General features: G+C 43.8%; 1 protein-coding gene across 1 annotated transcript in view; it reads left to right on the forward strand.

The window, feature by feature from the left end:
• Nucleotides 1–3759: 3759 nt before the first annotated feature.
• Nucleotides 3760–14756, forward strand: part of ALOX5 (arachidonate 5-lipoxygenase) — a 39674-nt gene continuing 28677 nt past the window's right edge. Inside the window, exon 1 of the mRNA XM_067467695.1 lies at nucleotides 3760–3948. Coding sequence (XP_067323796.1) covers nucleotides 3799–3948 — 150 coding nt within the window. The 5' untranslated portion in view covers nucleotides 3760–3798. The remainder of the gene's footprint in view (nucleotides 3949–14756) is intronic.

Here is a 14756-nt window from a genome sequence, read left to right on the forward strand (position 1 = left end):
CTCCGCTTAAAAAGTTTGAGGACCCCTGCTCTATGTATAGAGTTGGAAGAGACCACATGGGACATCAACACCAACCCCTGTCCTGCAAGGACATACTATCAATGCACTCCTGACTGATGGACAGCAATTGAAGGAGATGTTGACAAGCTGGAATGTGTCCAGAGGAGGGCGACTAAAATGATCAAGGGTCTGGAGAACAAGCCCTATGAGGAGCGGCTTAAGGAGCTGGGCATGTTTAGCCTGAAGAAGAGAAGGCTAAGAGGAGATATGATAGCCATGTATAAATATGTGAGAGGAAGCCACAGGGAGGAGGGAGCAAGCTTGTTTTCTACTTCCCTGGAGACGGGGACGCGAAACAATGGCTTCAAACTACAAGAAAGGAGATTCTATCTGAACATGAGGAAGAACTTCCTGACTGAGAGCCGTTCAGCAGTGGAACTCTCTGCCCCGGAGTGTGGTGGAGGCTCCTTCTTTGGAAGCTTTTAAAAAGAGGCTGGATGGCCATTTGTCAGGGGTGATTTGAATGCAATATTCCTGCTTCTTGGCAGGGGGTTGGACTGGATGGCCCATGAGGTCTCTTCCAACTCTTTGGTTCTATGATTCTACAGTGGTCGGGCATCCAGACAACATGGCCGGTCCAGCGGAGTTGATGGCGGAGGACCATCACTTCAATGCTGGTGGGTCTTTGCTTCTTCCAGCACGCTGAGATTTGTCCACTTGTCTTCCCAAGAGATTTGCAGGATTTTCCGAAGGCAGCACTGATAGAATAGTTCCAGGAGTTGCATGTGACGTCTGTAGACTGTCCACATCTCGCAAGCGTATAGCAGGGTTGGGAGGACAATAGCTTTATGAACAAACACGTTGGTATCCCTACGGATGTCCTAGTCCTCAAACACTCTCTGCTTCATTGTGCAAGACGCACTCTATGGTATCAGAGGAATCCAATGTAGAGGAGTCAAACTAGAAAGAGTCCACATCTCCAGAAGAGAATGCTCCTCAGAGCCTGAACCATCAAAAGCAGAGACAGGCACCTTTTGGATCATGAGGATCCCACTTCAGCCAAGGCAGGTAGATATGAGGCTCATGCAATTCGGAGAATAAAGTAAATCACTATTTGCTCCCCATTCATGAAGGCTTTCAGCCTTCCTGCCGGAGGGGATTGTTATCACTCTTATCCTAATGACATCTCTACTAACTGTTTTTAAAACATACTTATTTTCTCACTGATGTGGAAAAATGTTACTGCTAAATGCAATTATCATTATCATCTGCCGTTCCCAAAAAAGAAACCAGATCTCGCCACAAGAGGGAGAGCAAGTGGTAATAAATGCCCAGGTTTCAAGCTTCATGCCTGCAAGTTTGCAAATTATGACCCTCACCCTATATGTTCGAAGCACTGTGCAAGGTTGGAGGCCTCTCAGATCTTTTCAGGAATCTTTTCAAGAGCCCCTCCAGCCCAATCTGTGAGCTTTCTGTGGGTGATGGGCTGAAGGTGCAGCTCCGAGGTTTTAGTCAATGTGGCAAATGGGCTCTCTCCCTCCTTCACTCTCTTAAATGATCTTTAGAACAACTGGGAGAAGCAGACAAAACAAATAACTTCAGAATGTAACACAAACAGAAATACTGGACTCAAATACATAATGGTGTTAGAGTCATTCCAGACAGACCCTTTATCCCAAGATCTGATCCCCGGTGTTCTGTTTATCCCAGATGCCTGGGTTACATGGAAAATTATTTTATAACAAATGTATGAAGAGTCCCATTAAGAAAATGCATTAGATTCGAAACCTAAGTCCCTTAGGGGAGATATGTGTTATAAAGTTTATTTTATTTATTTAATAGACTAGCATAGCATAGGTAAAGGTAATAGTTTCCTCTTGACATCAAGTCTAGTCAAGTCCAACTCTGTGGGGTGACGCTCATCTCCATTTCTAAGCCAAAGAGCCGGTGTTGTCCATAGACATCTCCAAGGTCATGTGGCTGGCATGACTGCATGATGAGGATCGCTGTTACCATCCTGCTGATTCGAACCACCGACCTTCCAGTCAGCAAGTTCTGCAGCTTAGTGATTTAACCTGCTGTGCCACAGTGGCCCCCTAGCATAGAAAAACATGTTGTTTTTTTTGTTCAGTTTCTTCTGACTCTTCATGATCTCATGGACCAGCCCACGCCAGAGCTCCCTGTCGGCCCTCACCACCCCCAGCTTCTGCAGTCATTCCAGTCATTTCAAGGATACTATCCATCCATCTTGCCCTTGGTCGGCCCCTCTTCCTTTTTCCTTCCATTTTCCCCAGCATAATTGTCTTCCCTAAGCTTTTCTGACTTCTCATGATGTGGCCAAAGTACTTCATCTTTGGCTCTCATATCTTTCCCTCCAGTGAGCCGTCGGGCTTTACTTCCTGGAGGATAATTATTTAATATAGAGAGAATTGGCATGGGCAAGCTTCGGCCCTCCAGGTATTTTGGACTTCAAAACACCTGTTAGGAATTGTGGGAGCTGAAGTCCAAAACACCTGGAGGACCAAAGTCTGCCCATGCCTGATACACACTCACACACAGAGAGAGATTTAAACTCTTAGAAGGGGTTGGTTGAGCCTTCAGTTTGCCAGGAGAAAGGAATGATGTGCGAAGGAGAAAGGTGGCTTGCCTTAAAAGCCTGTCACCAACATGAGAGGTTTGGAAAGTGCTGGTCTACTGCCTCAGAGTGGAGTCTTTGGCCCAGGCTGCCACTGGTGACTCCCTCTCTCTCCCTACCTTTCTTTCTCTCCCCCTCCTTCTCCCCCCCTTTCTTTCTCCCTCCCTCTGCCTCCCTCCCGCTCTCCCCCCTCCCTCCCTTTCTCTCCCTCCCTCCTTCTCTTTCCCTTTCCCTCTCTCTCTCCCCCTCCCTTTCTCCTTTTCTCTCCCTTTCTCTCTACCTCCTTCCCTCTCCCCCTCCCTCCCCTTCTCCCCCTCCCCCCTTCTCTTTCCCTTTCTCTCTCCCTCCCTTTCTGCCTTTCTCTCTCCCTCCTTCCCTCCCCTTCCCTCCCTCTCCCTCTTTCTCTCTCCCTCTCCCTTCTTTCTCCCCCTTTCTCTCCCCTCCCTCCCCCTTTCTTTCTCCCCCCTCTCTCCTCCTCCCTCCCTTTCACTCTCCTTCTCCCTTTTTCTCTCCCTTTCTCTTGCCCTGTCTTCTACTCTCTCCCTTTCTTTCTCCCTCCCTCCCCTTCTCTCCCTCCCCCTCTCCTTCCTTCTCTTTCCCTTTCTCTCTCCCTCCCCCTCCCTTCCCCCTTTCTCCCCTCCCTCCACTCTCCCTTTCTTTCTCCCTCCCTCTCTCCTCCTCCCTCCCTTTCACTCTCCTTCTCTCTCCCTTTCTCTCTCTCTCCTTCTCCCTCCCTCTCTCCCTTTCTTTCTCCCTCTCTCCTTCTCTCTCCCTTTCTCTCTCTCTCTCTCCTTCTCTCTCCCTCCCTCTCTCCCTTTCTTTCTCCCTCTCTCCTTCTCTCTCCCTTTCTCTCTCTCTCTCTCCTTCTCTCTCCCTCCCTCTCTCCCTTTCTTTCTCCCTCTCTCCTTCTCTCTCCCTTTCACTCTCCCTCTTTCTCCTTCTCTCTCTCTCCCTTGTTCTCTCCCCCTCTCCCTCTTTCTCTCTCTCTCCCTCTCTCTCTTGGAGGGAAGACCCAGAGCCCTGCCGCCCTCCTGGACCTTCCTCTTCCCTCCTCCTCCTCCTCCTCCTCGGGGCGTGCCCCACGAATAAGAAGAAGAAGCAGAGGGCGGCTTGGGCTCCTCTCTCTGTGTATCTGCCTCAGGGACGAGGTGCGGGCTGGAGCCATGCCCTCCTACTCGGTGACGGTGGCGACGGGCAGCCAGTGGTTCGCGGGCACGGACGACTACATCTACCTGAGCCTGGTGGGCTCGGCCCGGACCAGCGAGCGGCACCTGCTCGACAAGCCCTTCTACAACGACTTCGAGCGCAGCGCCGTGAGTGCCTGTGCCTGCCTCCCTTTCCCGCGCTTTCCTCCGCACCTGCCACTCTTTCTCCACAGACCCTCCAATTGCCACACTTTGCATCCCAGCGCTTTGATTCTCAAGGGGAGGCTGAGGGGAAACCGAGAATGAGCCCTTCACTGTGGATTTGGGGCGCTTCTTATAGTTTCCAGTATGGCCATGTTCCAGAAGCATTCTCTCCTGACGTTTCGCCCACATCTATGGCAGGCATCCTCAGAGGGTGTGAGGTTAGGGTTGGAAACTAGGCAAGTAAGGTTTATATATCTGTGGAATGTCCTAAATGACAAAAGAACTGTTTGAGGTAGGTGTGAATGTTGCAATTGGTCACCTTGAATAGCATTGAATGGCCTTGCAGGTTCAAGGTCTGGACATTCCACAGCTCAGTGGTTTAACCCACTGCGCCACCGGAAGCTCCACAGATATATAAACCCCTTTTTCCTAGTTTCCAACAGACCTCACAAGCTCTGAGGATGCCTGCCATAGATGTGGGTGAAACATCAGGAGAGAATGCTTCTGGAACATGAAGCCCGGAAAACTCACAACCCAGGGGAAATTTATTTATTTACTGCATTTTTACCCCGCTCCATCTCACCCCGAAGGGGACTCTGAGTGGCTTCCAGTTTGGTAATAATTCAGTTACTTATTTAATGTGTAAGAAGTGAATTGATAATAGAGTAATAATGTATAGAAAAACCACAAAGTTTAAAACTTGGCATTATACTAAATTTCCTTTGACCAGAAGCTGGCCACTTGGAGTGCCTCTGCTGTGGCTGTAAGAAGGTCCTCCATTGTACATGCGGCACGGCTCAGGTTACATTGTAGTAGGTGGTCTGTGGGTTGCTCTTCTCCACACTCGCATTTCATGGACTCCCCTTTGTAGCTCCATTTCTTAAGGTTAGCTCTGCATCTCATGATCCCAGAGCGCAGCCTGTTCAGCCAGTCTTCTGTATGCCCACAAGGGAGTTTCTCATCTGTATTGGTATTCAAGGTTTTCGCCTGCCACTTTTGGACTCTCACTTGCTCAGGTGTTCCTGCGAGTGTCCCTGTAGATCAGTGGTTCTCAACCTTTCTAATGATGCGACTCCTTAATACAGTTCCTCCTGTTGTGGTGACCCCCAACCATAAAATTAATTTCGTTGCTACTTCATAATTGTAATTTAGCTACAGTTATGAATTGTAATGTAAATGTCAGATATGCAGGATGTATCTTCATTCACTGGACCAAATTTGGCAGAAATACCCGATACACCCAAATTTGATTACTGGTGGGGTTGGAGTTGTAGTTGCTGGGATTTATAGTTCACCTACAATCAAAGAGCATTCTGAACTTCACCAACAATGGAATTGAACCAAACTTGGCACATAGAACTCCCATGACCAACAGAAAATCCTGGAAGGGTCTGCTGGACATTGACCCTGAGTTTTGGAGTTGTAGTTCACCTACCTCCAGAGAGCACTGTGGACTCAAACAATGATGGAGCGGAGCCAAACTTGGCACAAATACTCAATAAGCGCAAATGTGAACACTGGTAGAATTTGAGGAAAATAGACCTTGACATTTGTGAGTTATAGTTGCTGGGATTTATAGTTCACCTACAATCAAAGAGAATTCTGAACGCCACCCAGGGGCGGCTCAACCCATTACGCAAAGTAAGCATTCGCAGTATAGTTCATTTTGCCCAGGGGCGCTCTTGAGGCACTCTTTGGAGAAAATAGACCTTGACATATAGTTCACCTAAAATCAAAGAGCATTCTGAACTCACCAATGATGGAATTGAACCAAATATGACACACAGAACTCCCACAACGAACAGAATATATATATCAGTGATTGGTTGGGGGGAGGGGGGCGCCAAAATACTGTTTGCTTACCATTGAAAATTACCTAGGGCCGCCTCTGACGCCACCAGTGATACAATTGGGCCAAATTTCCCACACAGAACTCCCATGACCAACGGAAAATACTGTGTTTTCTGATGGTCTTTGGTGACCCTTCTGACACACCCTTGTGACCCCCCTCCCCAGGGGTCCTGATTCTCAGGTTGAGAAAGGCTGCTATAGATCTTAGGAAGCTGTTTCTTGATTTAAGGTATTGGCTTGCTGGCTGATATCTGAACAGAGGATTGGCCGGAGATCTCAGTGCCTTGGTCCTTTCATTATTGGCTGCTACTTCCTAATGGATGTCAAGTGGTGCAATACTAACTAAACAATATAATTTCTCCAGCGGTGTAGGACATAGGCATGCTGTGATAATGTAACATGTCTCATTCAGAACCACATCCACTGTTTCAACATGGTGAGATGTGTTCCACACATGATAAGGAGGTTTGGTCCAGTTTGGAGAGCCACATAAAATGACATCGTTTGGCTTTGGCCCACAGGCCTTATGTTTGGCACATGTACCCTAGGAGAAACCAGGTTGCATCGTTGCCAAGGATGCACCCCCTCAGAAACACACTCTCCCTTAGAAACATATTCTACCTATCTCATCCAGGATTTTATCAATTTCTATCAATTTTATTCCCAGTACATTTGGCACGTCCACAGTGTCCTTTTTTTTTTCATGTCATTTTGGAACTGTTTATTTTATTTTGTTATGACATGTATTTATTTTGATGGTATTTTGATTCTCTGCATTTTATTTTGCTATATTTGTTATTTGTTGTAATTTTGGGCTTGGCCTCATGTTAGCCGCCCCGATTCCCCTTTGAGGAGATGGTGGCGGGATATAAATAAAGATTATTATTATTATTATTATTATTATTATTATTATTCTGCTTCTGTAATAATCTGGTTCCCCTTTGGATGGCATAGCTGGGAAAACTTTGTTCAGTCTCCACTGAAGCTCTACTCATAAGGAGAATGCAGGTAAATAAGAAACAGGCACTGTTACCTTTTCTCAACTTGAATAAGCATACAGTGGTTGGCATTGGGCATTTATTTATTTCAAATATTTGTACCCTGCTCTTCTCTACACCCGCAGGGGGACTCAGGGCGGCTTACAGCCGGCAACAATTTGATGCCCCACATATACAACAGATAAACAACAATTACATAATAAGTAAAACATTAAAATTAGATTAAAAACCATTTAAAATAGTACAAATTGAATTAGTTGGCATGTCAAGTCCGCGATCAACAACTTAATCAGAAGCATGTCCATAGTCCATTTTCCATAGCATTGTCGTCATTTCTATTGTCAGCCTGCTATCCGAATGCCTGGTCCCTTAGCCACGTCTTCAACTTTTTCTTGAAGGAAAGGAGGGAAGCCGTTGATCTAATTTCGTGGGAGAGCGAGTTCCACAGGTGGGGGGGACAACGCCGAGAAGGCCCTGTCCCTCGTCCCCCACCAAGCGCATTTGCGACGAAGGTGGGATTGAGAGCAGGGCCTCCCTGGAAGATCGTAAGTTTCGAGCTGGGACGTAGGGGGAGATACATTTGGTCAAGTAAGCTGGGCCAGAACCACCTTACTCCTGTATTGCCTCTGGGAAGCTCATTTCTTGGCTTGCTCGTGGTATCTGGGCATTTAGTGGGTCTGGTTCTCTACAACAGAGCTGTCCCACAGTGAATGAAAACCTTGCTTCGTTTCTTGGTTGTTCTCTGATTCCTGTATGGCAGCGGATTGGACTGGATGGCCCTTGTGGTCTCTTCCAGCTCTATCTGATTCTATGATTCTATCCTCTGGACAGTAAAAAGGAGGTATCCGTTTGCTGAGGCACTCAGATGAACAAATGAAAGGATGTGGAGGCTGCTTTGCGTCTTCCCTCTTGGTACACTTGCACACTCTCTCCCTCGATTGTGAGCAGAAAAAAGCAGAATCAATCCCTTTCTTCATGAAGCCTAAAGAAGGAATGCTTTCTCATGTATGTATTTGCAAAGATATACCGAAGTTCCAAAAAATAGACACGATTTGAATGGCTATATCTCTGCAACCATGAACCGGCTGTGAATGAAAGTCTTCCTCTTGAAAGGGAAGAAGGAGCATAGACTTTCAAAGGATTGCTGTTAGACGCCTCTCCCAGTGCACAAACAGCCCTTGGACTCACTCATATGAAAGAAACATAAGTCCTAATGAGATATTCCGTATTTGTTGGATTGTTTTTTCAATGTGCTTCTGGCCCAAAATGGTTACCAAAACTTGATAACCCATTACACTGTTTGTAACATTTTTTATAATGTAACATGTTGTCATACGGTTTTGAAATTGGATCCATCGTTTTGAAACACGCTGCATATTAGATGTAGGAGACAATAATCTACACAACCACATAACATAATGTGCTAAATCATGCGCTGAATCCAGACCACAATGTTATTTTACGTGGCTCTCCAGATGCTGGACGACAACTCTTGTATTCCTTATCATTAGACCTCATAACTAGAGCTGTGAAGCCCCTGGTGGTACAACGGGTTAAACTCCTGGGCCAGTAAGACTAAAGACCGACAGGTTGGAGCTTTGAATCCAGGGAGAGTGTGGATGAGCTCCCTCTGCAGCTCCAGCTCCCTATGAGAGGACATGAGAGAAGCCTTTCACAAGGATGGTAAAACATCAAAACATCTGGGTGTCCCCTTGGCAATGCCCTTGCAGACAGCTAATTATCTCACACCAGAAGCAACTTGCAGTTTCTCAAGTCATCCCTGACATGAGAAAAAAATGACTAGGGCTGATGGGAGTTGTGATAGAGTAACATCCGGGAGGCTATAGCTTGTTGCATTTAATTAGGATAGTGGCATTTCGATTTAGGCTTTTGGATCTGATGTCTGACTTTAAAATGTCCATTATTATTTCCTCAACCTCAGGTCCACAAATACTATTGGATTGTATTTCCCATTATCCCCAGTCTGCATGGTGGATAATCAAAAGTGATGGGAGTTGTCATTAAATAATATCTGGAGACCTAAATTTGGTGAAAACTTATTTGTGTGTGTCAGGAGTGACTTGAGAAACTGCAAGTCGCTTCTGGTGTGAGAGAAGTGGCATCTGCAAGGACATAGCCCAGGGGACACCTGGGTGTTTTACCATCCTGGGGGAGGATTTTCTCATGTCCCTGCATAAGAAGCTGCAGCTGACAGATGGGAGTTTACCCCCCTCCCCAGGTTCAAACTGCATAAAGGTTTAACCCATTGTGCCACCAGGGGTGAAAACTAAAGAGCACCAAACACTGTGTAATTTTTTTTTAATTGGCCCTCTGTATCCATGGATTCTCCATCCATGGATTCAGTGGACCTTTGAAGGCAACCATAAGGTTGATATGGCCCTCGATGAAGATGAGTTTGACACCTTCATGCTAAGTCATCACTAGCAACCTATAGTCTCAAACAATCACACTGACGATAGGCTACTATGATGACTTATGAAACAACTACATAGTAAGGTAAAGAATATGTTCCACTCACACATCAAAATCTCTTATTTTATAGTAGATTTTGCAATAATTGAACACAGATGGAAGAACTTTGCACAGTCGCCAGCTTTTAAATAGACCCAAACTGGGTGAACACAATATGTGATATAGGTGTTAGTAGATTACTGTAGATTACACGTAAAGTGGCTTCAAGGGTAGAAAGTCTTTGTCCTCCCTTGTACTGTTACGTTTCACAGTTCTAGCCACCTGTTTGCAGGCATCCAAACCAATATTTGACTGTTAAAGTGCTGGCGTTAGTAGGACAACATAGCATTCATTGTCTCCCTATTGGCCATGAACTCCCTTGATAGATACTATATACAATATGCTGCTTTATCACCATAGAGAACAGTGTCACCTGATGCTTTTTGTACATCAAATGACTATGGAGGGTACAGATTATGTGTGTTTTTTCAAAGATGCTAATTTTGGGGAAGATGTACTTACTCTGAAGTCATTGCAAAAGCATCCTTCCACCAATCATGTTCACAAGCTGCATCATCATTCTTTCTTCCCTTCTAGCAGTAGACTTTAGCGACCTTTCATCTCTTTGTATACTTTTTTTGGCTATGTTGACACATCACTGGCTTCTTTAGAAGTCATTCAAATTTGGGGTGGTGTTGTTAGACAACAAGAGCAGCCACAGGGTTTTTTGCATGCCAAATAATCTTGTAAGAGCAACCAACATGGAAAAGTTAGATGTGATTCTTACCATCCTCATAATCAATTTTCCAAAGTAAATTAGACCCTTCTAGATATGGGAAACACACACTGTGATGGGGAAGTCAGAATTAGGAAGCCATGATAGAATAAATTGTAATGTCTTAAACCTGAGTAATTGTCTGGAAGAATGGTGCAATATACTGAGACACGAGCTCAGCAAGGCATTTATGCAACCTTCACTATATTCTTGCATTGCATGAATAGAAGAGTTTCTACCCCTCAGCATAAGAAAGGAAGCTAGTATAGGGACGTGGTGTTCTGTTAATACGTTAACAGCCTACCCCTTTTGACATGTTCTGGGGCCAGATTAAGTGTGCGTGCTTCTTTAGACATCCTTCTGCTTCTCTTTTGTTCCTGTTCCTGCACCATTCTTTCAGTGATCACATTGCATAATATTTCAGTTCCCCATCTCTATTAAGTTACTCTCTTTTCCAGAGAAATTCTCAAACATTAAGAAAATACTTCCGCATGTAACACATACTAAAGTTCTTTGACCACCTGTAATTTTTCCGCTCATTTGTAGAATTATAGAATTAGGAGGGCAAGAACTGATAATTTCTTACTACGGTAAATTTCTATTTTGGTCATTGTGACACTGTTAGCAAATATTACATTTCTTCATATTTTAAGAAAGAAAGAGAGACTGCAGCCAGGAAATCAGGAGACGCTTACTTCTTGGGAGGAGAGCAATGACCAGTCTTGATAAACTAGTGAATAGTAGAGACATCACACTGGCAACGAAGATCTGCATAGTAAAAACAATGGTATTCCCCATAGTCACCTACAGATGTGGGAGCTGGACCATAGGGAAGGCTGAGCGAAGGAAGATAGATGCTTTTGAACTGCGGTGTTGGAGGAAAGTTCTGAGAGTGCCTTGGACCGCGAGAAGATCCAACCAGTCCATACTTCAGGAAATAAAGCCCGACTGGTCATTGGAGGGAAGAATAGTAGAGGCGAAGATGAAGTACTTTGGCCACATCATGAGAAGAAAGGAAAGCTTAGAGAAGACAATTATGCTGTGGAAAATGGAAGGAAAAAGGAAGAGGGGCCGACCAAGGGCAAGGTGGATGGATGGTGTCCTTGAAGTGACTAGATTGACCTTGAAGGAGCTGGGGGTGGTGACTGCTGACAGAGAGCTCTGGTGTGGACTGGTCCATGAAGTCACGAAGAGTCGTAAACGACTGAACGAATGAACAACAACAAACAATTCCATTGTTGTTGCTGCTTTGGATTCACAAATAGTGTTTGTGCTGGTGGTTCCCACCTTCACAAGTGGAAACTGTAATACGTACACAATATAAATATATGTACCCACAAGTGTTAGTAGTAATTAAAGAGTTTTCTGATACCTCTTCCTGGAAAACACAGATTTCAGTGCATTTTTAAAGGTAACACGTATTCCTTTAATGTGGGAATTGCCTGAGCATGTGGGCATTTCTTTTTTCGTTTCAGAGATCACAGTGACAGGTCAATAAACAGTGGGATCTCTTTTTGTACCATTTTGTACGCTCCACGCTGCTAAAGATATGGGATAAATATAAACAAAGAATACATAAGAAAACTCCCCTTTGGCTCTCCCCACTGGAAGCATACCAAATGTTTGGCCCTCCTACAGAGACATTTTGAAGAAAGAACAAAGGGAATTCAAACTGAAATCACAAGAAGAACTAAATAAAACATTTGTCAATATGACTTGGTTTCAATATTATCAGATCAAAGACCACTACAAAAAAGATAGTGCCCTGGGCTTCAGAGATGGAGTTTCAACATGGCAAAAGATCTTGGAAAGTAAGAAAAAGATAATCGCAAGAATTTATAAACAACTAGCTGACCCATACCACACATTGCTGTGGCCCAGTTCCTGTGGCCCAGTCTGTGTTTATGTGTTTTGTGTGTATATATACTTGTGTGTATATATTTGTGTATATGTGTATATGTGTGTTTGCGTATATATGCATGGTTTTGCGCATGCATTGTAATTTAATTTTTGTTTTTTGGCTTTTAAAGTCTCTTCTGCTGTGTTTTTCAGTGTTTTTATGAGTGATGGTCACTCGTTGGCCTGATAGGTGTATTGTGTCTAAATTGTTTCCAAATTTGGTGTCAATTCATCCAGTGGTTTTTGAGTTTTCTTAATCCCACAAATGAACACTACATTTTTATTTATATAGATTACTAGAATGGAGCACAGAAAAAGAGCAAATTAAAGACTGCATGGTCAAATTGGCCAGAGACATAGGAAAAACTATACCACTGGAAGACTGGGAGGTGATATGGAATAAGAAACTAAATTATATGTATGCATACAATCTGAAGGAAAATTGGACAAAGATGATGTACCAATGGTATATGACACCAAAAAAGATAGCTAAGTTCAATAAGAATACAAATGACAAATGCTGGAAATGTGGAAAATGTGAAGGGTCTTTCCAACATATGTGGTGGACGTGTGAAACAGCAAAATCATTTTGGCAAGAGATACATGATATCTGCCAAAATATTTTGAAGAAGAAAATCCCTCTACAACCGGAATGCTTCCTCCTAGGAATGACGAGCATTCAATGGAACACTAGTGAAGAAAAACTATTTACATACATGACAACGGTGGCAAGAATCATATATGCAAGGACATGGAGACAAAAATTAAGACCTCAAAAAGAAGAGTGGATAGAGAAAATTCTCGACATTATGAATATGGAAAAATTGACATTTCTCATCACAAATACACAGCATAAATGCATGAAGATGACAGACTGGACCCCACTGAAGACTTGGATTAAAGACAATAGAGTGAGGATACTGATCTAAAAAGAGAAAAAGAGATACAATATTCACACAAACAGAACCATCACTAGGAGAAGGAAGAGAAAAAAGGACACAGTTCAAGAAATCAAGAATAGCAACCTATATGGAAAATCCACTACGAAGAGAAACAGAAGAAATCCCCCCATTGACTTCCCCCTTCCTTTTATCCTCCCCTCTATTCCTAAATCCATCCCCTCTTCTACCCTTCCCTACTCCATCCCCCATTTACCTGTCCTTAACCCGGAGACTTCCCATTTTATTTCCTTTTTATAATTTTATTATTATTTTATATCCCCCCCCCCCAGGTTTGTTGTAGAAGAAATCTCTCAATAAAATATTTTTTTGAAAAAAATAAATAAACAGTGGGACCTCTGAGGACTGTCTCAGGCCATAGGGAGGCTTGTATGAGACTCTTTGGCTCTCTTGAGACAAAACTCTTAAGGACTTTCAGCATTATGGGCTTATGCTGGACTCTTAATTCGGCATGACTGAAAAAAGAGGTCTGATATCCTGTGGCTGTCTGGTCTCCACCAGCATCTCAAAAGAGCTTCATTTTGCACCATCTCAAGTTTTCAAACCTTCTTTGAAGGCAGACAAACATAATGTGCATTATAGTAATCAGGGCATATGTAATTTAGAAAAAAAAATTAAATATAGCTGTAGTAAATTTGTAGGGAGAGAAGGGAACTCAAAGAACTTGTGTTCCAACTCCCTGTCACTACAGGATCACCAGTGTGACTCTATCTCGGCATGTTGTAATTTAACCTCTGTTTAAACACCTCTGACAAAGAAAGCATTCAAGACATCCCAAGGCAGTCTGTTCTGTTGTTGAGGAACTTGTCTTCCGATATTTAGTCTCAATTCATTTTCTTGTCTTTTCCACTCATTGATGCAGTTTCTAAGCTCGACTCGAGCAATAGTTTCCAATTTTGAACCTTACCTTCCAGAATGCTCATATCCATATTCAATGTATATATTAAGTTAGTGTTTCTTTACCCAATATGTATTATTTTACAAAATTATGAAACTGGACATTAAGACTGCAAAACCAAATAAGATGTTCTGGTTTTGTTTTGTTTTTTGTTTTTGTTTTTTGCCATTTTAATGCAGCACAATTGGGCCATCTTAACCATGCACTATTATTGTCCAGGACAGGCCAGTTTGTACACTATGGCAACAGCAGCAGCTCTTCTGTTGGAGGGGTCAGCTTCCTCCTGGCACAAGCTAGGCTTGTGTAAATGCAACCAGATGAAGGGAGCCAAACAGACCTCCAAACTGGAGCCAAACATGCACCAGAAGTTATACCTTAGAGGTTGACTAGATTGTTTTGTGAGGTATAAAAATAGCAGATTCCAACTGTAGAGACCCTTCCTGGCTCCCTGAATCCCACCAGTTATGCCATTTCTATAGCCTAAATTAGGAGTCTGATGGAGGTTCCACTAATGCTACTGCTTCCAAGGCGGTTAGGGCAAGAAATGTTGTCAGAGATTCCTCACTTAGCATTGGTGGCCACTAAGCTTGACACTGGCCCTTTTCAAGGGATTTTTTTTCATGTCAGAAGTGACTTGAGAAACTGCAAGTCTCTTCTGGTGTGAGAGAACTGGCCATCTGCAGGGACATTGCCCAGGGGACACCAGGATGTTTTACCATCCTGTGGGAGGCTTTTTTCATGTCCCTGCATGGGAAGCTGAAACTGATAAGTAGGAGCTCACCCTGTCTCGCGGATTTGAACCTACGACCTTCAGGTCATCTCTTCAGCCGGCACAAGGATTTAACCCATTATGCCACTGTGGCTATTTTCCCAAGGGATGTTGTCAAAAGATTTGGATAACCTAAGTACACAGAATGTCT

Source organism: Anolis sagrei, chromosome 4 (genome assembly GCF_037176765.1).
Source record: "Anolis sagrei isolate rAnoSag1 chromosome 4, rAnoSag1.mat, whole genome shotgun sequence".
Classification (NCBI taxonomy): Eukaryota; Metazoa; Chordata; class Lepidosauria; order Squamata; family Dactyloidae; genus Anolis; species Anolis sagrei.